The following is a 23,170-nucleotide window of genomic DNA, read 5'->3' on the forward strand; positions in this document are numbered from 1 at the left end:
AAGTCTGTTCTCTTTCTATCCATCAGCATTTGTCTCATTAGTCAACTATTACATATTTCCATCTTCCTCACTTCCTTTCTCTCCTGCATCAGTATTTTCCTGTATGTCCTCTGTCAGCCAGTGATTGTCAAATGGGGACAGGTCTTTCACCTTGTTCTTTCCATGTTTGCCTTCTATCACTGTCAGGTTATCATCACCTCTAGTTTTTTTTTCACTGTGTCCCTCATATTGCTTTTCTCTCCATCACACAGGGGCAGAGAGATGGAGAGGTGGAAGAAGAGAAGAGGGAGAAGCCAAAGGCAGCATTTGAAGGAGAGAAACTGAAAGAGTTGACAGAAGTTGAAGCTGATGTAATTGGTGACGTCATCAACCCCAATGGAATGCCTGTGCAGAACGGCCTCGACGTCGACGTCAAAGAGTTTGGGTAGGACTCGGTGTGACAGAGACAAACTCGCAGATTGAAACGGTTCTTGCAGTACAGACAGCCTCTAGATGTAAACTGAACTCTTGCCCCTCTGTCATCCCTACAGTCGTCCCCCAGGCAACATGCCGGTCCCTGGCCCTGAGGGGGACCTGCTGGGGGGTCCCGGGGGTGTAGGGTCAGACGGTCTGACGCCCATGGGAGGAGGTGGAGGCCCCAAACCCCCAGAGGACTTCTCTGGTGTGGAACAAGGTGGTGTCACCATGGACCAAATGGAGTCGGTGATGGAGCCGCTTCAGTTCGACTACAACTCCCAGATGCAAATGGACTCTCAATCCAATGTGGGCTTATTTGATTACAACAACCAGCAGCAGCAGGTAAGGGCAGGCCTGTGAGCATTTGTCATTGGCTCTCTGTGACACTCAGCTCAGGCGGCATTAAAATGTGATTGACCTGTAGTTGTACTCTTTGCAGCTGTTTCAGAGAAATAATGCCCTAGCAGTGCAGCAGTTAACAGCAGCCCAGCAACAGCAGTACGCCCTGGCAGCCGCACAGCAGTCTCACATTGGTAAGAAAGAAAGAGAGAGAGTGTGTGTGTGTGTGTGTGTGTGTCTGTGTGAGAGAGAGGGAGAACCGAATGTCAGAATCTTATTTGAAATGTATTTTGAAAAATGTTCTCACTTTCAGCCCCTGCTCAATTGACACAAATGGAGGGCAACTCTATTTAACACCATTTACCTTATTTTTGTAACTTTTTCTTGATTAACATTTTACTATTAGATATTAGTGAAGGGAATGTGATTGATCACCACATGCGACCATGCATTTCAGAGCTTTACAGGAAAATGGAAAGTGCCACAACATGATTTTACACATGGTTTGTTGTTGCCTAAGCCTTTTATTTTGAAGCAAAAATGCAAATTAATTTAAAACAACAGACCAAAAGTTAGAATTAAATTACAAGTCGGATATGATTATACATAATGATACTCCATTTAAGGAAATTTAATCTCTTGATTATCAGTGCATGTGACGCAAGCTGTGTCTCAATTAAGGGGCCGCATCCTTCAAAGGACGCGGTCGACGCGGTCTATGATGGCCATAGCCCGTGAAGGCCGAACCAAAGGCTGAACGAGCGTTGCTAAATGAGACGGTCTCCGTATACGAGCATTTCCGGTTTGCGTAACAAGCCGTTACCTTGAGTGACGACTCACCGCTCCTGTGCTGCCTAGCAACCCTGATAGCTGCAAACGGAGACAGCCTTGTCAACGAAGGAAAAAAGAAAAATAAGTTGCCTACCAGACGAAAAGAAGAAAGAAGGACAAGAAAAACAAAAGAAAAGAAAAGACAAGAAAAAAAGAAAGGGAGATAAAAGTTAAGATGGAGCAACATGTTGCTGTTTTGTTATTTTTTATTTTATTTTATGCCATCTCTGAAAAAAACGCAATGAATCTTGGGATATGTTGTGCCGCGAAGGATACATCTGTTGGACCCTTCAAAACTGTGAAACGAAGGCTGCATTTCTCGGCCGCATATGAAGGCGCCTTCGAAATGGGACAAGCCTTGATGCGCCGCTATGACGCAATCGTTCTTCAAATGCAGCCTACGCAGGCTGCGGCCCCTTAAATGAGACACAGCTTCTGTGTGAATTTTCTAGATTGTTATTTTGGAGAGAAAAAAAGCACAGACGTAATAAAAACTGACTTGGTTGCAGTCCTGTGGTGACATATTAATGCTGGGTTAATATTTCCCAGGGAAGTAATGCATAGCAAGCCTAAAGAGTCTTGAATTAACATTGTGGTCAAGCGCTAACCTCACCAACTCTGGAGTGCATACTTCATTGCTTTCTTATTTCCTAATAAAGGATTCATACGGTATTTACTGAAGTGGTTTTCACTGCTAAAGCCTTTCCTTTCATGTGTTTTCAGGTCTGGCCCCAGCATTTGTGCCCAATCCTTACATCATCAGTGCTGGTCCACCAGGGACGGACCCCTACGCAGCGGGACTAGCAGCTGCAGCTACACTTGGTGAGAAGTGTGTTTTGAAATGGATCCTGAGCTCCGTTTGGATGCTGCTGGAAGGATTTAGTCAAATCAATGCACTTAATTTTCCACAGTAAGGATTTTGTATTTGTTTCCATCCAGGTCCGGCAGTGATGCCTCCCCAGTACTATGGTGTGACCCCCTGGGGGGTTTACCCTGCCAACCTCTTCCAGCAGCAGGCGGCTGCAGCCAACAACTCGGCCAATCAGCAGGCACAAAACCAGGGCCAGCAGAACCAGCAGCAGGTCAGTCGGCTGCTCGCCAAATAGCTGGCATGCTGATTGCCACTGGCTCAAGATGGTTCTCTTAGGCCTCTCCTTCTGTGCCAGATGAAATGTGCATTCAGTCTCACTGCTGCTCTACTTGGATCTATAAGCAGAAAGCTCTTAGTAGCCAGTGTACATTATGAGCCAATCAGTGGGAAATGTTTCATCCAACTGGTGTTTGATTTACATCTGCTACACTAGTATATGCTTATGCCAGCGTTACTCATAGCGCGGCTCGCCAAGCTTCTATGTGCGGCTCGCATGGCAATAAAAAAATACTGTGATATGATCATGCACAGATATTTCATAAAACCATTAAAAACAAGCAGATCTATAACATCAAACCTGTTAAACTAACGTGGCTGCTCTCATACAAATAAGTAATAAAAGAATAAGTCAACAACGGCATTACAAGGTGGAAATACAGACTAGAAAATAATATATTTAAACTTGCTCAGCCGTACGCTGACTGACAGCGGGGTTGCCAGATTTGCGGTTTTCATGCATTACAAGGGAGAATGTGCTCTTGGATAGATTGGGGTGTGGCGGAAAAAACTAACTCACGGTCAATAAAAATATGTTATGCATACCGTCTATCACAGGCATGCTCACGAACATGGAATATATTAAATAATTTGCAAAAAAATAGATCTCGTTTCATATCGCTAAATTGGACATTTAAATTGGAGAACACTTAACAACCTGGCAACCACACGCACGGTACCGCAACAATGCTAGCTTGGATGCGATTTCAACATTTCATGCTGGTTACTGGTACATTGATAGATGTCTATTCAGAACCAGTTGGGCACCAGGTGGACAGATGAAAAACTCCACAAACGAGGAAAATTAAGTGTTTTGGCTAAACTGCATATTGTATGTTCACTTTGATCAGGCAGGGTTCCCAATGTCTCTGAATTATTCCAGAAAAATAATAGGCTGCTAAACAGCTCACATAGGACACAGTTGAATTAGCCTCTTAATTTTCCTCTCATAGTGCACCAGATTGATGAATTTACCTTTTGAAAGGTAAAAAAAATGTATTCCAGGGGGGTATTATATGAACACACCCATTTTGATTGATAATATGTCATTCATAAATTTGTTTTAACAAATATTTGAATAAAAAGTAGGATAATAATTTATTCTTCAATAGCTTTGATGTTATGTGACCCAGTGTCTCCAAATTATTCCAGATAATAGTACACAGTCACACAACTCTTAATTTTCCTCCAAAAGTGCACCAGATTGATGCATTCTGGGTTAAAAGGTACCAAATTTTCTTCCGGGGGAGCATGCCCCCGGACCTCCCTAAGGACTGGGTTCCCTCAGTTTCACAAAATACTGTGGGAAACACTGGTTCAAGAATTACATATTAATAAGTAGGCATGCTTATGTATGACTGGATTTATAGCTTTTGATACTTTGCGGCAAAAATGGCTCTCCTGCTGACTTTGTCCTGTCAGTGCGGCTCTCCTGAAAAAAATAGTGAATACCACTGGCTTATGCCAATATAAGGAATGTGCTCTAATCCTGGCTTTATTACATCCCACCGTTTTTTCTTGGTGTAGCCTAATTGTTTAGATGACATATCCACCCACAGCCCTCCACAGGTTATCTGCTAAAGGAGAGGATTTGTACAATTTTCTACCATTTGTTTAAAAAAATGAATAAATAAATAAAAATATTATATAATTAAAATACCTTGTTTTTTTTCTCTTTCCTGGTGAAGGTGATGCGTGCTGGGGGCAACCAGCGACCTTTGACCCCAAGTCAGGGTCAACAGAGTCAGCAGAATGACCAGCTGGTTGCAGCAGCCGCAGTTAACTCAGCCCTTGCCTTTGGACAGGGCTTGGCAGCAGGAGTCCCCGGTGAGTATGGCAGTCCGGATAACTGGCGTTATCGTTTTGGTGAGACTCCCAACAATTTTAATATTTATTTGTTATTACAGCCACATTTCAAGATATCTTGATTATCAATATTCAAACAGGCAGTTTGTTTTGAGACTGTTCAGTCAATCTAGGTAGACTCTTTATATTCCTTTTCTTGCCGTTTCTCTCCCAGGCTACCCAGTCCTTGCTCCTGCAGCCTATTATGATCAGACAGGAGCACTGGTTGTCAACACTGGAGCTAGGAGTGGCCCTGTCCGCCTGATGGCCCCTGGCTCTGTCATCATATCTCCTTCCGCAGCACAAGCAGGTAAAAAAGCAACACACATAGACCTGTCTGTTCTTCACTGCAGCCAACAGGACACAGAAGAACGTCATGCAAACAAAACAATGGATTGTACATTGTCATCTTTAAAACATGTTCTAATGCCTCGTTTCCACCGAGTAGAGCGGGTCGGGTCGGAGCGGCTCAGAGCGGGACAGCTCACTTTTAAGAATCTCGTGGTGTTTCCACCGCCGACCCTACCCTTACTGGTAGGGCGGGGTTTAGGCTGGACTACGATAACCGCCGGCGGAATATGGGTCAAACTATCGGGCTGTGGAACAACTGTGTTCAAGCCAGCGGTCTCTCGTTTTTGCTTGGGCAAACAAGCCGCTTCTTTATTTATTCCCCGTGTTGTTGTGAGCGTGTATTTACTACTATCTATGGCGTAAACACACAGAGACGGCTCGGTGCAACTCATAGAGACAGTGAGCGAACAGTGCTGGCTGCGGCAGCTACGTGACTAGCAGTGGGACGCAGTGTAACCAACTGATTAATTTATTGACGAGGAAAAACACCACACAATAAACAGTGCTGTGCTCACATTTTTGCCAAAACACAAGACTCTCTTCACTCTTGCCGAGGTGACTACACATGGCGGAAATGATTCTTTTGAACAATCAAATGACGGCAGTGTGTAGCTCTGCCTTTTCGGCATCCTTCCAGGCGGCTAGTACCCCAACGGAGGAGTACTGAGATTAGGAGTGGCTCAGAGTGGTTAGGTGCGCTTAAACCATACCCTACCCAACTTTTGGCAAATGAAAAGCCAAACTGCCTGGACCTAACCGATCCGACCCGCTCTACTCGGTGGAAACGAGGCATAAGTGTCCCATTCATCTCTAGAACATGCTATTAAGGGACTACACTGCGTTCCAAATTATAATGCAAATTAGATTTTCCCAGATTTTCCGAAATAGTCGATGCAAATCACAGTCAGTATAATTTAAGTCATCAACCGTTAAAGTATATTTCAAATTTTATTGAACAAACCTCCCAATAATAAACATATTTAAAAAAAAAAAACTCCAAATGCACTGTTCCAAATTATTATGCACAACAGAGTTTCAAAACATTTTATAGGTTGTAAACAACTAAAAACGGTCATTTGTTGAATTTGCAGAATGTGGAGGTCATATTTAGTGAAATAAAAAGCTATTTCAATCAGAACCATCTTAACAGGCCAAGTTACATGTTAACATAGGACCCCTTCTTAGATATCACCTTCACAATTCTTGCATCCATTGAATTTATGAGTTTTTGGAGAGTTTCAGGTTGAATATCTTTTCAGGATACCAGAATAGCCTCCCATAGCTGCTGTTTTGATGTGAACTGCCTCCCAACCTCATATATGTTTTGCCTGAGGATGCTCCAAAGTTTCTCAATAGGGCTAAGGTCGGGGGAAGATGGGGGCCACACCATGAGGTTCTCTCCTTTTATGCCCAAAGCAGCCATTGACACAGAGGTATTCTTTGCAGTATGAGATGGTGCATTGTCATGCATGAAGATGATTTTACTACGGAAGGCACTTTCCTTCTTTTTGTACCACAGAATAAAGTGGTCAGTCAGAAACTCTACATACTTTGCCGAGGTCATTTTCACACCGTCAGGGACCCTAAAGGGGCCTACCAGCTCTCTCCCCATGATTCCGGCCCAAAACATTACTTCACCACCTCCTGTCTGACGTCGCAGCCTTGTTGGGACATGGTGGCCATTCACCAACCATCCATCTGGACCATCCTGGGTTGCACGGCACTCATCAGTAAACAAGACTGTTTGAAAATGAGTCTTCATGTATTTCTGAGCCCAGTGCAACCGTTTCTGCTTGTGAGCATTGTTTAGGGGTGGCCGAATAATAGGTTTATGCACTGCAACTGCAATCTTCTGGATCCTACACCTTGAGGTTCGTGGGACTCCAGAGGCACCAGAAGCTTCCAATACCTGTCTGCTGCTTTGTGATGGCATTTTAGCAGCTGCTCTCCTATTCTGATGAATTTGTCTGGCAGAAACCTTCCTCATATTACCTTTATCCGAACAAACCTGTCTGTGCTCTGAATCAGCCACAAATCTTTTCACAGTACGATGATCACACTTAAGTTTTCGTGAAATATCTAATGTTTCCATACCTTGTCCAAGGTATTGCACTATTTAACGCTTTTAGGCAGCAGAGAGATCCTTTTTCTTTCCCATATTGCTTGAAACCTGTGGCCTGCTTAATAATGTGGAATGTCCTTGTTAAGTAGATTTCCTTTGATTGGGCTTACTTAGCAAACCGATTATCACAGGTGTCTGAGATTTATTTCAATGATCCAAAGCGCCCTGAGACACAATACCATCCATGAGTTTAAATACAAAAAATTAAATGTTTATGACACTTAATTCCAATTTGCATAATAATTTGGAACACTGTGTATGAGACTGTACTTACTCTTGTCTTAGATTTCTGTGAGGAGTTCCCAGGAGTCGGTGTTGTTTATGTGAATCCAGACACTAGTATATTGGGGAGTTTGGGTTTACATTAATATTGGACAGGATTGTTAGAGATTTAAAGTCTTCCTAAAATATCCTTTAGAAACTATGACTATTTATTCAGAAAGGACACTTTCTGGACACACAGTGAAATGGCTTATTCTCTTGTTTTCCCCTCCAGTTGCGGCAGCAGCAGCCTCCGCAGGTGGTGCCAATGGTGGTCTGGGTGGCGGGGCCAATGGTCCGTTTCGTGCCATGACGTCCCAGCAGCCTCAGCAACAGGGCGGGCCTGGTGGCGCGCTGGGTGGAAGCTCATTCTACGGATCCTCCTCCCTCAGCTCTTCCTCCCAGAGCTCCTCTCTATTCTCACAGGGCTCGGGCCAGCCCGGACCAGGCTCTGCCTCTTTGGGCTTCAGCCAGCAAGCCTCATCCTCCCTTGGTGCCTCGCTAGGGGCTACACTGGGTGGCTTCGGCACTGCAGGTAGTAATACACCTTTCCCACATAGTGTACTGCTGGAGAGTGTCAGTGATTAGCTGAATGTTTTGGTGCTTTTATAGTTTTTAATTGGATATAAGAAGTATGCACTAAAATGTAGCAATTGATGGTTAAATGGACAAAAGAACAGTAAGTTACATTTCACTCTTCCTCCGTTTACCGTAGTCTAATGTGTGTATGTCTCCCTCTAGTGGCCAACTCAAGTGGTGGCAGTGGTTCCAGGCGGGACTCCCTGACTGGCAACAACGAGCTGTACAAACGCACGGCCTCCAGCCTCACACCCATTGGCCACGGAGGCTTCTATAACGGCACCTTGGGCTTCAGTCCTTCCCCTGGCCCCGTGGGCATGCCCCTTCCCAACCAGGGCCCCTCCCATTCCCTCACACCTCCTCCTTCCCTGTCCAATCACAGCTCCTCGTCCAACCTAAATCTCGGTAAGTGTCTTTTGATTAAGTTTTTGAGATTACCAATATCATTAATGGCTTATGTTTCATAGTGATGCCATTTGTTTAACTATTTACGACATAGCATTATAAACGTTTCCATATTCAAAAATACAAGGCCTGTGCCAGAATATTCGAGCTATGTCAATTTGCTTAAATTACTGCATCTGTCAGTTGATTGGTCGCATCATCAAAAACCCTTGTTGATCATGTGTAGGACAGCTTGTTTACATTGTGTTAATATTGGTAATGAGCACTAGACCTAAACAGGAATATTGTGTCTATAGGATGGTGTAGCCTCATAGCTAAGGAATCTATTGTTTACATATCTTATATTTGATTTGTTATGTAGGATTTTGCATGAATAAAAATGACCTAACTCGGTCAACTGCTGTCTCGGTTAACAAGATTTTCACAAACTAAAAGACTTCAAATGTGACAGCAGATTTGTAAGTCAGCATATGATTTATTAGCAGCTGTGACTTTGAATTTTTTTTTAATTCCTGTGTTTTTCAATGATTGACAGTTGGCAGATTGAAGTGTGCCGCAGACGCTCAAGTCGAGGCTTCATAGTGACTGTAATAGAATAACCAGCTTTGGAAGTCTCTGGAGGCCTCATATTTTACACATATGCATTTCAGTAAAAAGCAGTATGATCAGTTGAAGCTGCACGCTGATATCTCCATGTCTTTAGCTGCCACCTGCTACAGATATTGTTTTAAAATACCCAAGTCTTATCTTTGTTAAAGAATAAACAGGCTGGACTGATGCAGAGGAGAATTCCTTAGTTTTCGTGAAGACTGTCATTGGTTGTTTTCAATGGTTTTGAAACAATCATTTGTGTTGTCTTTTCGTGTGCACATTAGATGTATCTTTTCTTGGAGTCAGCTTAATATTTGAGGCAGTGCTGCCATCCAGTGCTTCCTTTCTGTGCTGCCAAGCTATTAAGTAATTTTTATGATACTGCAGTGTCATCAATAAGAAAAATGATTCATTTTGACCCATGCAAGTAATCATTGCAGCAACTTTCTACATTGTTAAATGACTATGTAGGGGAAGAAGATTTATCTTTATTTTTATTTTTGTTTAAAGATATTTTTGGGCATTTTTATGCTTTATTGATAGAGCAGAGAGACAGAGGTGAAATGGGGCATAGAGGGGAGTGACATGCAGAGAACGACCGCGGGCTGCAATCGAACCCGGGTCTGCTGCTGGGCCCGGCCCGGGGGGGGGGGGGACGCCCTACCAACTGAGCTAAGGGTGCCCCCTTATCTTTATTTTTAAAGAAATATTTAGCTTGTTCTTGGATATGTTAATTTTAAGTTAGCTTTTATAAGATTTTCTCTATCCTTGAGCTTCTCTCGAGTCATATGAGTACAACACGACTATTAAACACCAGTTCTAACATATTGTCTCTGACCACACAGGAGGCCTGACCAACGGCAGTGGACGTTTTATCTCTGCGGCCCCCGGAGCGGAGGCCAAGTACCGCAGCGCCGCCAGCTCAGGCTCCTCCCTCTTTTCACCCAGCAGCCAGCTGTTCCCGTCATCCCGGCTACGCTATGGCATGTCGGACGTGATGCCTTCAGGCCGGAGCCGCCTGCTGGAGGACTTCAGGAACAACCGCTACCCAAACCTGCAGCTCCGAGACATCGCCGGCCACATCATGGAGTTCAGCCAGGACCAGCACGGCAGCAGGTACATACACACTAATATCACTTCAGCAAAACATTGTGGACCAATAAAACACCATTGAGCTAGAAGTCTGAACCAGCCTTTCACCTCTTATGGGGAAAGAATTATATCCTGCTATCAACTTGATGGATTTGTTCTCTCCAAGCTCATAATGAAATGACAAGTCACTTTTTTTCAGACTTGACAAAGCTTGCTAGGACAGAGTGCCCTTTTTCAACTCTTACATTTGTCTTTCTGGATGTTTAGATTTCACCACATCTACCTCACACTTGGTCAACTGTCTTCTAATGGGATTTTTACACTACATGGTACAGGCTCTTTTCCACACTAGTTGCCTTTTTTTGGTTTTCAACTATGAAAAAGTCCCTGGTACCTACTTTATTGCCCCCTAGACTGTGTTTTACAGCGATTTAGGGCCTTAAGGCAGGGCTGGAAAACAACCCAGGTCAAGTTCACGTTCATGTGAGTGCTGAATAAATGATCATGTTTATTCACGTTCAACACTGAATGTGAACAGACTTGATTTGCTAGTGTTTCAAAGTGCAGCCCTCCGGATATTCCCGTGTGTGTGTCCGTCCACCAAAGACCATAGTTTCATAGGTCAGGTTGATGCTCACTATATCCTGCTATAATAGTCTGCTGTGACTGTGCCTGTGGATAACAAAATAAAGTATTTTTTTTTTGTAAAACTGACGGGAATATTTCACAATGCCTGCTCTAACAGTTTTATGTTATGTAGCTTCTCCATACTGCATATTCTCTTAAGTATGAGTATTAATAAAGGAACAAACTGTTATTGATATGTCACGGTCTGTGCCTGAGATGAGCTCATTTTGAGGACAGGGGCCCCAGGAGGCCACTCTGGGGTCCTGGTTTCTGGGTCTGTCTGGGTTGGAGCCGCCCTGCCTCGGATGAAGACTTTTCCACTGAAATGATTTATCAATACACCATGACGCCCAGGCTGCACATTCCAGACATATTCTCTCCTCAGCCTCTTCAACATCACCATCTCTTTTCATCTCTGCTTTTTGCCTGGCATCCATCACTTCGTCACTAGCTGCTTTGTTCCTACTTTGTCTTTTCCTCCACTCTGAATTTAATCTCCTTTTGTCTGACTGTTCCCTCAGGTTAAAGATATTGGAGCAGCTCTGTCTCAGTAGAACTGTTTTCCTTTATTGCTCTGTCACTGTCTGAGGTGTTTATTTGTGTTTGTCTTCAAGTTCATCCGAACTTTGTTAATCCCCTTTTTATATACTAGGTTAGTTTTAGGACAGCAGGTGGTATCATTTCTAATGAAGAATAACGAAATAAACATACAAACTAATATAAAGGTTCCTGTGGATAATTGAATGCTTATCTTCTCTCTTTCTTCAAGGTTCATCCAGTTGAAATTGGAGCGAGCCAGTTCAGCGGAGCGCCAGCTTGTCTTCAGTGAGATACTGCAGGCGGCTTACCAGCTCATGGTGGACGTCTTTGGAAATTATGTGATCCAGAAGTTCTTTGAGGTGTGTATGAAGAACCGTTAATTATCAGTGTCTTGAGTCATCAAAGTCAAGTTAAATCACAGATTCTCTAGAACCTAACCTCATTTTGATATGCGTTGTGGCCTGTTTGTGTATTTACTGTATGTGGTATTCTGTCATGTATTATCAAATGGATTATAGGATTTACATGTTAATTTTCGCCCTCTGTTTGTGTGTGTGGTTTCAGTTTGGCAGCCTGGACCAGAAGCTTGCTCTGGCAGAGAGGATCCGAGGGCATGTTCTGTCTCTGGCCCTGCAGATGTACGGCTGTAGGGTCATTCAGAAAGCTCTGGAGTTCATCCCCTCTGATCAGCAGGTCATTGTAAGTACACTAGCCCTCGTTGCACTGTATGACAGCATAAACAATGGAAACAGACTGCACCTTTTAAATTACAATGATCCTAATTAAACTGCAATTAACGGTTCTAACTGCACAAAAACAAGCAAATTATACTTTGGAAGTGTCCCCCTTTTCAAAGTATATCTATTCATGTGCTCATAATTAATTCCAGAATGAGTGTCTGTCTATTGCTAAGGGATCACTTATTTATGTTTTTATAGCACAATGCTGCATCGATAAAAGAAGTGCACTCCACATGCTGAAATGGCATTTCTCATCTACATTATGGGTTTTATGTCGGAGCTGCCTGGTGTAGCAGCAGGTTCCTTGCAGGCACTCTATCTTCAACGATGAATGAGGCTAATGATGCCATAGTTTATATGCAAATGCTGCTCAACTGCAGGTGTATAGATAAATCTAGCTGAACAATAACAGGAAATCATTTTGCTTAAATTCAGTTGTTTTGGAAAGAGGTAAGTGTGTCTGTATGTGAGGGAGAGAGAGAAAAGTATCTGTCTCTCCTAAATGGACCTCAGTGGAAGTCTCCAAGGCAACTGTTCAAAGTCCAGTGTTATTTGTCGAGCTTTGAGCCACTGTGAAAAACTAGGGAGATGTTGGAAAATGCTTTCAGGCAATATTTGACTTCTCATGAACAATTCTGTCCCTCTCCACATTCTTCCTCTGTCCTCCTCCCTGCAGAGTGAAATGGTGCGGGAGCTGGACGGCCATGTGTTGAAGTGTGTGAAGGACCAGAACGGTAACCACGTGGTGCAGAAGTGTATCGAGTGTGTTCAGCCTCACGCGCTTCACTTCATCATAGACGCCTTCAAGGGACAGGTGGGTCGCCTCCTGTGAGCGCGCACACACACACACAACATATTTCCAAACTCAATCACATATGCCTGCCGGTGCTTGGCTGACATCCACACACAGAGCATTTGCCTTGGTGCACTTGTACACTGCTTTGAGGCAGCAAGCATATTGTCACCGCCAAAGTACATAGACATGTACTAAGTCCTTTCCAGGGACAGGGTACGTTGCCATGGCAACAGAAACCCCAGCCCAGTGGCAACCGCCATCTTCTATCCACCAGCTAAATGTTACATTAGCATAAAATGTTAAAAGACACATTTAGTGTGTTCATGCATGCACCTTTTGTTAAATACAAATGAGAGGTTTCGCTCTTGAGGATTCACAAAGGACATTCGGACTGCAAATCTTTGATTGGCTTTTCACTCATTAACATGTTGTATAACTGGTTTTTTGTTATTTTATTTTTTAGCCGATGATTTGGTTCTAGATCTAAAAGCATGTCAGGAATGTGCTTCCACCTCGCGGGCTGGGTGTTTTTAAAGTGAGCCCATAATGATTTGGCACTGTAATCCAAGGGAGTCTCTGCTGTTTTAAACGCACAATATGTAATGTTCTGCCGCTAGGGGGCTCACGATGAAAAGAATAACAAAAGACAAAGTTCGATGTCATAATCGCTGCGCACACATGCTGATGTGTTTTGTATGCTTCTATCTTGTTGCAGTTTATTTGTGTGTAAGTCCTATTTGCGTGTGGGTGTCTTTATGCAATGCTGTTGCTATTTGTGTAGTGACTGCCCCGAGTGCACACAAAGCACTGTGTTTTGATCGTTTAGTTGCAGTTTATTTGTGCGTATTTGCAAGCTCCATCCGTCTTTTGGTACAGTTGTTGGCAATGTTGCTGTTGTATTTTGTCACACCATGCACATAGTACACTGTTGTGCCGGGTCTGATCTCAGCCATGGTTGATAAGAGGAAATAACATAATCTAGGCGCGATAGACACAATGATCTCACATATGATCTAGTGTACATGGACACGGCCGTGGTGTCTCGCTTCATGACAGTCTTAGGAGTCGCACACAGCTGGCTTCACTAATGCTAACCGGCACTAACAAGGTTAACTTGGCTAAGCAAAACCGTTAGCTGAGCTGAACACAAGCAAAAGACACATTTACCAAATTTAACAGGGAGCCCAATCTCCTCGCTCACTCTCCACACGCCTGCTCCTTCTTATCAAGAATTACATAACGGTATACATCATTACCATAAACATTAGTGGCTGGCATTATCAACTGAACGTCTTCCAATGTAACGTAAGCTCGCTAATTATTGACAGCCGATGTATTCTCTCTGTATCTAAATGATCTTCGCTTATGTTGTCAAATGCAGGCTCTTTAGCTTGCATTTGACAGCTGGAGCACGGGAGCCCTCGTACTCGCAGGTTACTAAGGTAATCGCTTCGTCACGGGTACAGCAGCGGAGGGCAAGGCATAATCATACTTTATTCCAAAACAATACAATGTAAAAAAACAACAATATATGAGCAGCACTAAGCTATGAATGCTCGGAAGCTAGTTATTTATTTTGTGTTTCGCGCAGTTGTGAGTGACTTGCTCTGACATATTATCCCGTCTAGCACATATTTCAACCTGTAATTTTCCGTAAGTCGGAGGGGTAAAATCGACAGACGCGTTACTTTATTAAAATTTAATAATTTCTTCTGAGTTTGAAAATTGATGGAAACATTTTTGATGTTTATAGTACATAACTCAAAAATATATTTAACTTTGGTTAGGTCATTTTGTGAAATTTTAATGCAAAATCTTTACATATTGGGGGCCTTTTTAGGTGTCTTGGACAAAGGTAAATTAATGTGGTGTTCAACTCACTGAGCTCCAAGACCACATGTTGTATGTGTTCCATAAGTAAAGATGTGTAATTGTGTATGTCTCTCAGGTCTTTGCCCTCTCCACTCACCCTTACGGCTGCCGAGTCATCCAGCGCATTCTCGAACACTGCCTTCCTGAACAGACGCTGCCTATACTAGAGGAGCTGCATCAACACACAGAGCAGCTAGTACAGGTAACACACACACACACACACACACACACACACACACACACACACACACACACACACACACACACACACCAACTAGCACTTCCCTGCTGCCTTTTTTCCTCCACTAGTTATATTTCTCTGGATAATGATACCTCATGTTGGCTTCTCAGTCCAGATTGTTGAAGTTGGCTGTGTGATTGATGTGACGTCAGTAGCACCAGCTGGTGTCCTCACGATTTGTTTAATGTGTCTGTGTGGTTTGTTTTATTTAGGACCAGTATGGCAACTATGTGATCCAGCACGTGTTGGAGCATGGCCGAGCTGAGGATAAGAGTAAGATAGTATCAGAGATCAGAGGCAATGTCCTGGGACTCAGCCAGCACAAGTTTGCCAGGTAAATTCCAGTGCCAACACACACAAGGTTTTGGTCTTATCTTCCCCACCTCTTCGGAAAAAAAGGGCATTTTCTTGTTTCTCGTCTGTCTTTTAATCATGTTTTCCTTCCTATAGTAATGTGGTGGAGAAGTGTGTGAGCCATGCGTCGCGGGCAGAACGGGCAGTGCTGATAGACGAGGTGTGCAGCCTTACGGAGGGCCCCCACAGTGCCTTATACACCATGATGAAGGATCAGTACGCCAACTATGTGGTGCAGAAGATGATCGACGTGGCTGAGCCCACCCAGCGCAAGATCGTAATGCATAAGGTAAGAAGAGGGTTGAGGCCATACGTCTCATCTAAATGTTAAGAGGTTCAAATCTATATTAACAGACTTGGTGGTATGACAGATGTGTTGAAGCTGACATGATCAGCAAGACGAATAACTTTCAGGGATTTAAAGGTTACAACTTGTGTCTAATCTTGAGTATTTTTCCTTTCACATTAAATCAATCAAAACACAGTATCTGTACTACTGAACAGTGTAGGACACAGTCAACTGAATCATAGAGGGAATGTTTTATTCAACTCTTTCATTCAATGATTATGAATATGATTGTATTTGGCCTATAGAAATTGCTAACAAGGCAGATACAGTGCTGTAAAACAGATAACCTTTTTAGTCCTATACAGTGGAATTTTTCTTTAATACAGTACATGTTGTTCTGGATTATTGATTACTTATTGTGGATGACTCTGAAACAGGGACCACAAAAAAACCAGTGATGTCTTAGTATTGACAAAAAACAGTTACATGATTTATGGACTGACAAGCAAATTTGTATAGATAGATAGATTTGATGACCTGTAAAGTGAAGAAAGCTTTTAAACAATTGTCTGTTTAATTCTGTTTTTGACTAATTGTTTCAGCACTAAATATCAACCTTTTGACTAAAGGTGAGGATGTTTTTACATCAACCATTCATTTACCCGTGAACTAATACATCTTGATCAGGTCACTGGTGTCAGTGGTTCCCTAGGCAACAACACAGAAGCGTGTAAAAGCACAAGTGATCATTGATTTTCAAATCAATAGGTGCTGGTGTTTGATGTTGACAAAAAAAAGGGAAAAATATAGATTTCTGATGTTCCAGTAGAGCAAAATGCCTGCACACGTGAAGAGGAACCTTCTGCTGCTGGTTTTTCTAGTTTGAACACGTTCAACATGTGTGTCTTTGTGTTGGTGCAGATCCGGCCCCACATCTCCACCCTGAGGAAGTACACGTATGGAAAACACATCCTGGCCAAGCTGGAGAAGTACTATATGAAGAACGGCGTGGACCTGGGTCCTCTCTGTGGCCCTCCTAATGGCATCATGTAATCTCCCCTCCCTACCCTTCAACATGCTGTCATGGCTCCCAGCCTTCACCCTCCTGTACCTGTCCCACCCTTCAAAGGGAATCATGCCCCCCCCCCCCCCCCCCCTCCTTACAGAGGAAGCTAACTACCCCTCGTGCCCTCGTTTCCATGACAACCCTTCGGGAGGAGCCTTAGTTTTTGTCAGATTTTGTTGCCCCTCCCACAGGCCTTCTGAGCTGGGGGAGGGAGAGAAAGCGGCCAGGGAGTGGAGAGAGGTGAGACCTGTTCCACTCATCGATCACTTTCCTTTCCTTTTTTCTGATGAACTCAAATCATTTCACTTTTTGCTACTGCCGCACATACAATCCTAGTGTCCCCTCCTCCCATCACAGCTATTTACCACTATGAGATGGAACGAGTATTTAATTTGTCTGACATCACAGAATCATAGACGAAAACACACACAAACGCGCCATCAGCTAACCAGCAGACAGATCATTTAGCATGGGAGATTCGTTTTCTGGTCTTGCTTCTATAAATATAACGTGTATACTTGGTGTAGACCTTTGCATATATATATATATAAATATATATATAAAACTTTGTAGTTTTTCTGGTTTTTGATGTTGAATCTGTATCTATAATGTATCCTAGTAGTGACCACATACTTCTGACTGTATAATTGTACATTTGTAAACCCTTGTAATGTAAAAGTGCTTTACCACCCTTTTTGGTATGAGAAGAAAAAAAAAAAGCTCACTCTGGAAAAAAAAAATCTTAGGAGAAAAAAAAAACCCTGTGCATTTCAGTGTATATTCTCACCCTCCTTGGTTGTGACATATGAGTTGTTGTATATTGTAAATTGTAATATCAAATTTTTTGTTTTGAAAAGCCCTTTCTATACAGCGTAGTACTTGTACAAAGATTCGCCACGCTTGGTTTTATCTTTATCTTGTCACTGCTTAACTTAAGACTTCGATCTCCCACTGACTCCCAATTGGACACGTTCTGTTAGACTTAGTGATGTCTTCTGGTTTATGTTAAAGGTTTTTTTGTTTTGTTTTTTTGACCTTTTTTTAAGATCTTTTTATAGGAATGCTTTACCCCATGAGAAGTGTCATGCGTATGGGTATGCTGGCTGGGTGGGAGAAATAACTTTTACTCATTTAACCCCCCTTCCCTCCCAAAAAAACTCCCTCGATTACCCATGACTGCTTTCAGAGGGGTAAACCCATGGATTGTACAGAGGAGATTCTTGTGTTTTTTGGCATTTCTCTAGTGCTGTAAGTGCTGTATCATACTGTCTATGTCCTTTTGGGTGAGAGAGACAGCCCGCCACAGCGCGGTGTACATTTGGAGCAGCCTTGTGTATATTTACTACGAGCACACCTGTAACCATATGTGTATAGTTAACAGAACCTGTGTATGCTTATTGCCTGGGCAACTATTTTTTGTAACTCCTGTTGTAGATTGTCTCTAAACAATTGTGTGATCTTTATTTTGAAACCAAACTGAACAAAAAAACTTTGAAAATGTACTTGTCTCAAGTGTGCTTTATTGTGTGTTTTACACGCTCACGTAGGATGACAAGCTGCTTTTTCAGATCAAGATCTATGCCACAGTTTCTGTTCCAGTCTTCTGAAGGGATGTGCAGTGACACGACTGCAACTACACACTGCATGAGTCAGAGAGGAAAGCTTGCTCCTGATGCTTTAGTTTCTTCAATAATGTGACTGATTTATTAATGCTGGCATTTCAGCATGGCATGGCCCTGCCAATCATGATCAGTTACAGTTATGATATAGACAACGGTGGCTATTTGATTAGAAACGCATTCTCTGGATTTATTATTCAGATAATAATTATATGACTGTCCGAGCAATAGTAAAAGGCCTCTTTCTATCATCAGTCTAGCTTCGTTTAAGACTGCTGGTGGTTGAGAAGTGAGCAAAATAAAAGCAAAACCACACAATAGCCCTACTAGCCTACTCATTATTATACTTTTGACATCAGTTAGGAGCCCAAGGGTTGGCCCGCTTGCTATTTTCCAATTGCCTCTTCTAAGGAAACTTGAGGACAATAAGCCTGCCCTTACCTGTCCAGCTTTTGTCTGCACTTTGCAGGTCTATGTGGAAAAGGGCAGGATGGGACTGGATGAAAAACGGGTGGGGTGGTGGTGTTAGTAATCCCATGGTTTTGTTGATTTCTTAAAGCAGATGATAAAAACACCTGAGGCAGTTGAAGGTGCATTACCTGCAGTGATTTTAAACCACCTGAAGAGTCCTGAAAGCTCAAACTGTGGTTGGCTAAAGCTGTTTAAGCTGTAGGCCGTTTTTCTTTTTTGTTGGATTAGGCTACCAACCGAGTAGAGGTTGGCCACTACCCCTAGGCCCTGAGCTCTTTTATACAGCCGATAGCCCTGACTCTACAATCAGGATCCACTGCGGCAGGCGGGAAGATGACCTTGAGGTAAGATCATTTTGTCTTATTTGCTCAAGAGTAAAGTTCTAGCTCGATTTACAACAAAGTTGTAAGCATGGCAGTTGTTGCATTTGCTTATGTGAACATCTATTTATTTGAAGTGACACTTAACAATAACAGGTAGGCTAAATTCCTGTAAACAATTGTTGAAGTTTTATTTGAGAGCAGCAACCGTTATCTTGAATGCTGGGTTGCCACAATGGTTGCCACTGCCACAGCCTGCACAGATGTGACTGATGTTTTTTTAACGGCTCGCCTGTGTTACTCAGCCAATCACAGAGGAGGATCTGGGCTGACGCGTAAAGGTGTATAACATTGGCGTGCAGCCAACCGGAACCACCTGGGCGCGAAACAAAAGGCGCAACCTGGGAGCAGCTATCGATGCCGTGTGTGTTTTTTTAAAGGGCTGCTGGTGCCGAATTGAGCTGCAGGGGGCATCCTCGCCCTAGCTCGCGGAGATTCCCCCACCTTCCTCTTACAACACACACACACACACACACACACACACACACACACACACACACACACACACACACACACACACACACACACACACACACACACACACACACACACACACACACACACACACACACACACACACACACCGCCCCTCCTGCCAGACTCCCGGGCCAAGCAGCGTCGCCATAAGGAACATCCTGCCCTCAAAGGAGAGGGGGAGGAGAGAGAGAGAGAACCCGAGTAGAGAGAGAGGGGGATAGAGAGAGGCTGTGTGTATATTGACTGAGAGAGAGAGAGACGAGGTCTGGCGTCTCCCGGTTGTAAATCTATCAGGTCTCTAGCACAAAAACTCGGAGAAACAGACAGAGAAGAGGGAGAGGAGGCTTCGCTGTAATCTCATCGTTTTCTGGTGACCTGGACCGGAGGCAGCAGCAGCAGCAGCAGCAGCAGAAGAGCGTGAAGCCTTGGATTTAAAAAGCCTGACTAGAAGGTCGGATGGTTGCGTGGACGGGCGGCGCGCTCTGAAGTTGGACAGACTACCGAGGCACCGACAGCGAGCGGCAGTTTTTGTTCTCCCCTCTTCCACCTCCCCGAACCCCCGTGAAGGCAGCGGCGGCACCGGGAGGCTGTGCCCGCACACCTCGACCATGAAGCTGCCTTGGCTACTGGCGCTCACGGCGCTGCTTGCTCACGTCGCCACGGTAAGCACAAGCGTCAGATCCTTTGTTAACCGGGGAAGCTCTTGTGCGCACGGGGAGACAGCGGGCATGTTCGTGTGTCTGTGTGTGAGTGAGGGTGCTCTATCGTTAACGAGACAGTGATGTCGGTGATCGGTAGGAAATCCTGCACTCGACCTACTTATCAGACCTTGTTGGCCGACCGTGACTCCCGCTAGGGGGGCTGGCGACTCCCGTGCACCCCCTCCCCCTTTTACGCACACACACATCCCCACTCACATACTAGCCTTTTGTGTCTCAGTGTCGGGGTTTTGTGGCCCTCAAATCAGGAAGTGTGTGTGTGTGTGTGTGTGTGTGTGTGTGTGTGTGTGTGTGTGTGTGTGTGTGTGTGTGTGTGTCGGTAATTAGCGGATAATCTCTAATTGAGCTTGATTACGGCTGTTGGTGCGGTGTTTCTGTATGTGGTGTCCGTGTCACCAGCTCGCATCCTGTCGTTAATTTAAGGGGCTTCACTCATACTGCGGCTTTAACGACTTTATTGCCGGGTAGTCGCGATGTAGTGTGTGTGTGTGTGTATGTGTGTGTGTGTGTGTGTGTGTGTGTGTGTGTGTGTGTGTGTGTGTTAGGGGGATTAAACGTCCGATACCCAGCCTGTGAAGTGCACGCTCCCCTTTTAACCTAATCGCCTGATAGCGGCGGCTGTGCGGATGCCAGAATTCGCCCAGGGGCATCCTCCCGTTATAACCGGAGGTGTGTTTGTGCGGCGAAAAGTGGGTGGGGTAACGGGGAAGTTAACGGCGATGCGGTGCGCGACCGAAAGGCTTGCATGGAATGATGTCATCGGGAATCGCGAGGAGGGGAGCTGATGAAGGATGCGCGAGCCCCCCCATCACCCTCCCCCCTCTCTCTCTCTCTCCGGAACCGTCCACGCCATGCTTCACGCGCCCCCTCCATGCACGCCCACACCTTCCGTTAGCGATGCATCCACATTTAGCAGGAGAAGGTGGAGGAATGTGGGGGGGTCATTGAATCATTGAGAGAAAAGGAAACATGCACCAAAAATAGTCCAAATTCAGATTTGCTTTTGAATGTACAGTAAATGATTAAGACAACTTTATAATATTCTTGTAATATTTCTCCAGTCTGTGTTATTGGTTCTCAATAGTTACTTTATTGCAATATTCATAACACTGTATGAAACTTTACTCCTTCAGATGATAGTGAAAAAGAGCCTTCAAATGTCTAGTTTAAAACTCTTCACATGCAGGAAAAGTCAAACATGCAGGTGAAAATGAAGGTTTTAGCACTTTCATTTTTGTTCATCATTGGACAGAACTTTATTAAGGATTCAAGGAATATATCATGTCTACACAAGACACACCATTTCCTCAAAACAGAAGCCGCCCCCCAATATAGTGATGTTGTGTTGTGCAAGCTCTTAAACACATTTCTATAGGCCTACTTATATTGCTAAAACCAATTAACAAGCACTGTACCTGATGCCTAGTGTGGTGCCACTAGGTCTACGGCCGTGAGGCAGACCATTGCCTCCTCTTGCCTAATTGACTTAATATTTGTATTATCAACCTCATGGAGTGTCACTGTGCTGCTTCCTCTATGATGTTTTACTGGGTTTGGCAGGGCTTTTTTTCACACTGAACACACACACACACACACACACACACACACACACACACACACACACACACACACACACACACACACACACACACACACACACACACACACACACCTCTGAACAGTCTGATAATTGCTTAATTGATAAGACTTGATCACCTCAAGCATCCTAGGCCTCGAATGCACATGCTCATGCGTACACACACACACACACACACTCTCACATGACCCACAGTCACAAGTATTTGCAGAAACAATATTTCTTTAGATGCCTCTTGGCTTGAAACCAACATACGTGTGTGTGTGTGTGTGTGTGGGGGGGGGGGTGTCTTTCTTCTGATGAGTGACCCCGGTGTCCTGTCTCTATGGGTATTTCCTGTTAACGGTGTTGTGACATCATATCCGGGCCTAACTATATCTTACATCGGAGACCAATTTTTTCCCACAGACATCTGTTGTGTCCCACGGATAGCCAGTGTGCGTATGTGTTTGTGTGAGTGAGTGAGTGAGTGAGTGAGTGTGTGTGTGTGTGTGTGAGTGTGTGTGTACGTGCATCCGTCTGCCTTCGTGCGAGCACCGACTATCCATCTGTCTGTGTGTGGGCTCAAAAATAGTGACTCTCTCCACTGCCAGAACCTTGTTCTCACCAGCCCTCGCTCCTAGAAAGTGTATGGCGGAAAAGCGTTGTGTTCCCGAGGATCATGTTTGGCTGGAATGAATCAGTGTTTTGTGCCTCCGCTAGCTGACAAAGCCCCCCATAGAGACACCGAGAAAGAGAGAAGGGAGCACGGATGAGGAAAATATAGCCTGAGCAAGGCGGATCGAGGGAGTGTGTGGAATTTGAGAGGCAATTTGACACAGGAAGTGGTCTTCCCCCGCTCCCCCCTCACACACACACACACACACATACACACACACACACACACACACACACACACACACACACACACACACACACACACACACACACACACACACACACACACACAAAGCACTCCTGGTACGGAGGGAGGTATTTCAGGTGTGTGTGTGTGTGTGAAAGGATGGGTGAAGGTATGGGGGTCACCTTCCAGTGGATAGAGGAAATGAAAAGGATTGCGGTTCATATCCGGAGCTGCATTCAGATGGCCGATGTCTAGAGGTGTGCGTGGTCACAGAAAGAAGGAATAATGATTGCTTTCAGTGGGAAAAACATCTCCCCCTTCCTTTCCCTCCCCTCTCCTCACCCCTCCTCCTCCCTTTGGGCCCTTTAATGTTTGTGCCTTGGATGTGTACACATGCTGTTCACTAGTATCCGAAAGCAATTTCTTATCACATTGGAATAACTGGTTTCGGCAGGTGTGTCGCGTTTGACTGAAATTAGTTTCTCTTTCTACTTGAAGAAAATGTAACAATTGATTTCA

At 44.2% G+C, this 23,170-nt stretch overlaps 2 protein-coding genes across 7 annotated transcripts in view; both read left to right on the forward strand.

The window, feature by feature from the left end:
- pum1 (pumilio RNA-binding family member 1) overlaps positions 1–18,029 on the forward strand; it is a 29,840-nt gene extending 11,811 nt beyond the window's left edge. For 2 of the 6 annotated variants that reach the window (XM_080045119.1, XM_080045120.1), the window contains exons 7-23: positions 252–424; positions 531–798; positions 881–989; positions 2,350–2,448; positions 2,566–2,708; positions 4,462–4,639; positions 4,794–4,928; positions 7,588–7,887; positions 8,094–8,336; positions 9,773–10,043; positions 11,416–11,545; positions 11,751–11,885; positions 12,603–12,740; positions 14,671–14,796; positions 15,048–15,169; positions 15,286–15,478; positions 16,400–18,029. In XM_080045119.1, the coding sequence (XP_079901245.1) occupies positions 252–424; positions 531–798; positions 881–989; positions 2,350–2,448; positions 2,566–2,708; positions 4,462–4,639; positions 4,794–4,928; positions 7,588–7,887; positions 8,094–8,336; positions 9,773–10,043; positions 11,416–11,545; positions 11,751–11,885; positions 12,603–12,740; positions 14,671–14,796; positions 15,048–15,169; positions 15,286–15,478; positions 16,400–16,531 (2,895 nt within the window). In that variant the 3' untranslated portion in view covers positions 16,532–18,029. The remainder of the gene's footprint in view (positions 1–251; positions 425–530; positions 799–880; positions 990–2,349; positions 2,449–2,565; positions 2,709–4,461; positions 4,640–4,793; positions 4,929–7,587; positions 7,888–8,093; positions 8,337–9,772; positions 10,044–11,415; positions 11,546–11,750; positions 11,886–12,602; positions 12,741–14,670; positions 14,797–15,047; positions 15,170–15,285; positions 15,479–16,399) is intronic. The other 4 variants (XM_080045123.1, XM_080045124.1, XM_080045122.1 and 1 more) reach the window with 3 other exon arrangements.
- A 1,651-nt stretch (positions 18,030–19,680) lies between these two features.
- sdc3 (syndecan 3) overlaps positions 19,681–23,170 on the forward strand; it is a 36,420-nt gene continuing 32,930 nt past the window's right edge. Inside the window, exon 1 of the mRNA XM_080044822.1 lies at positions 19,681–20,153. Coding sequence (XP_079900948.1) covers positions 20,100–20,153 — 54 coding nt within the window. The 5' untranslated portion in view covers positions 19,681–20,099. The remainder of the gene's footprint in view (positions 20,154–23,170) is intronic.

The sequence above is a fragment of the Ammodytes marinus genome (genome assembly GCF_949987685.1).
Source record: "Ammodytes marinus genome assembly, chromosome: 17".
Lineage (NCBI taxonomy): Eukaryota > Metazoa > Chordata > Actinopteri > Uranoscopiformes > Ammodytidae > Ammodytes > Ammodytes marinus.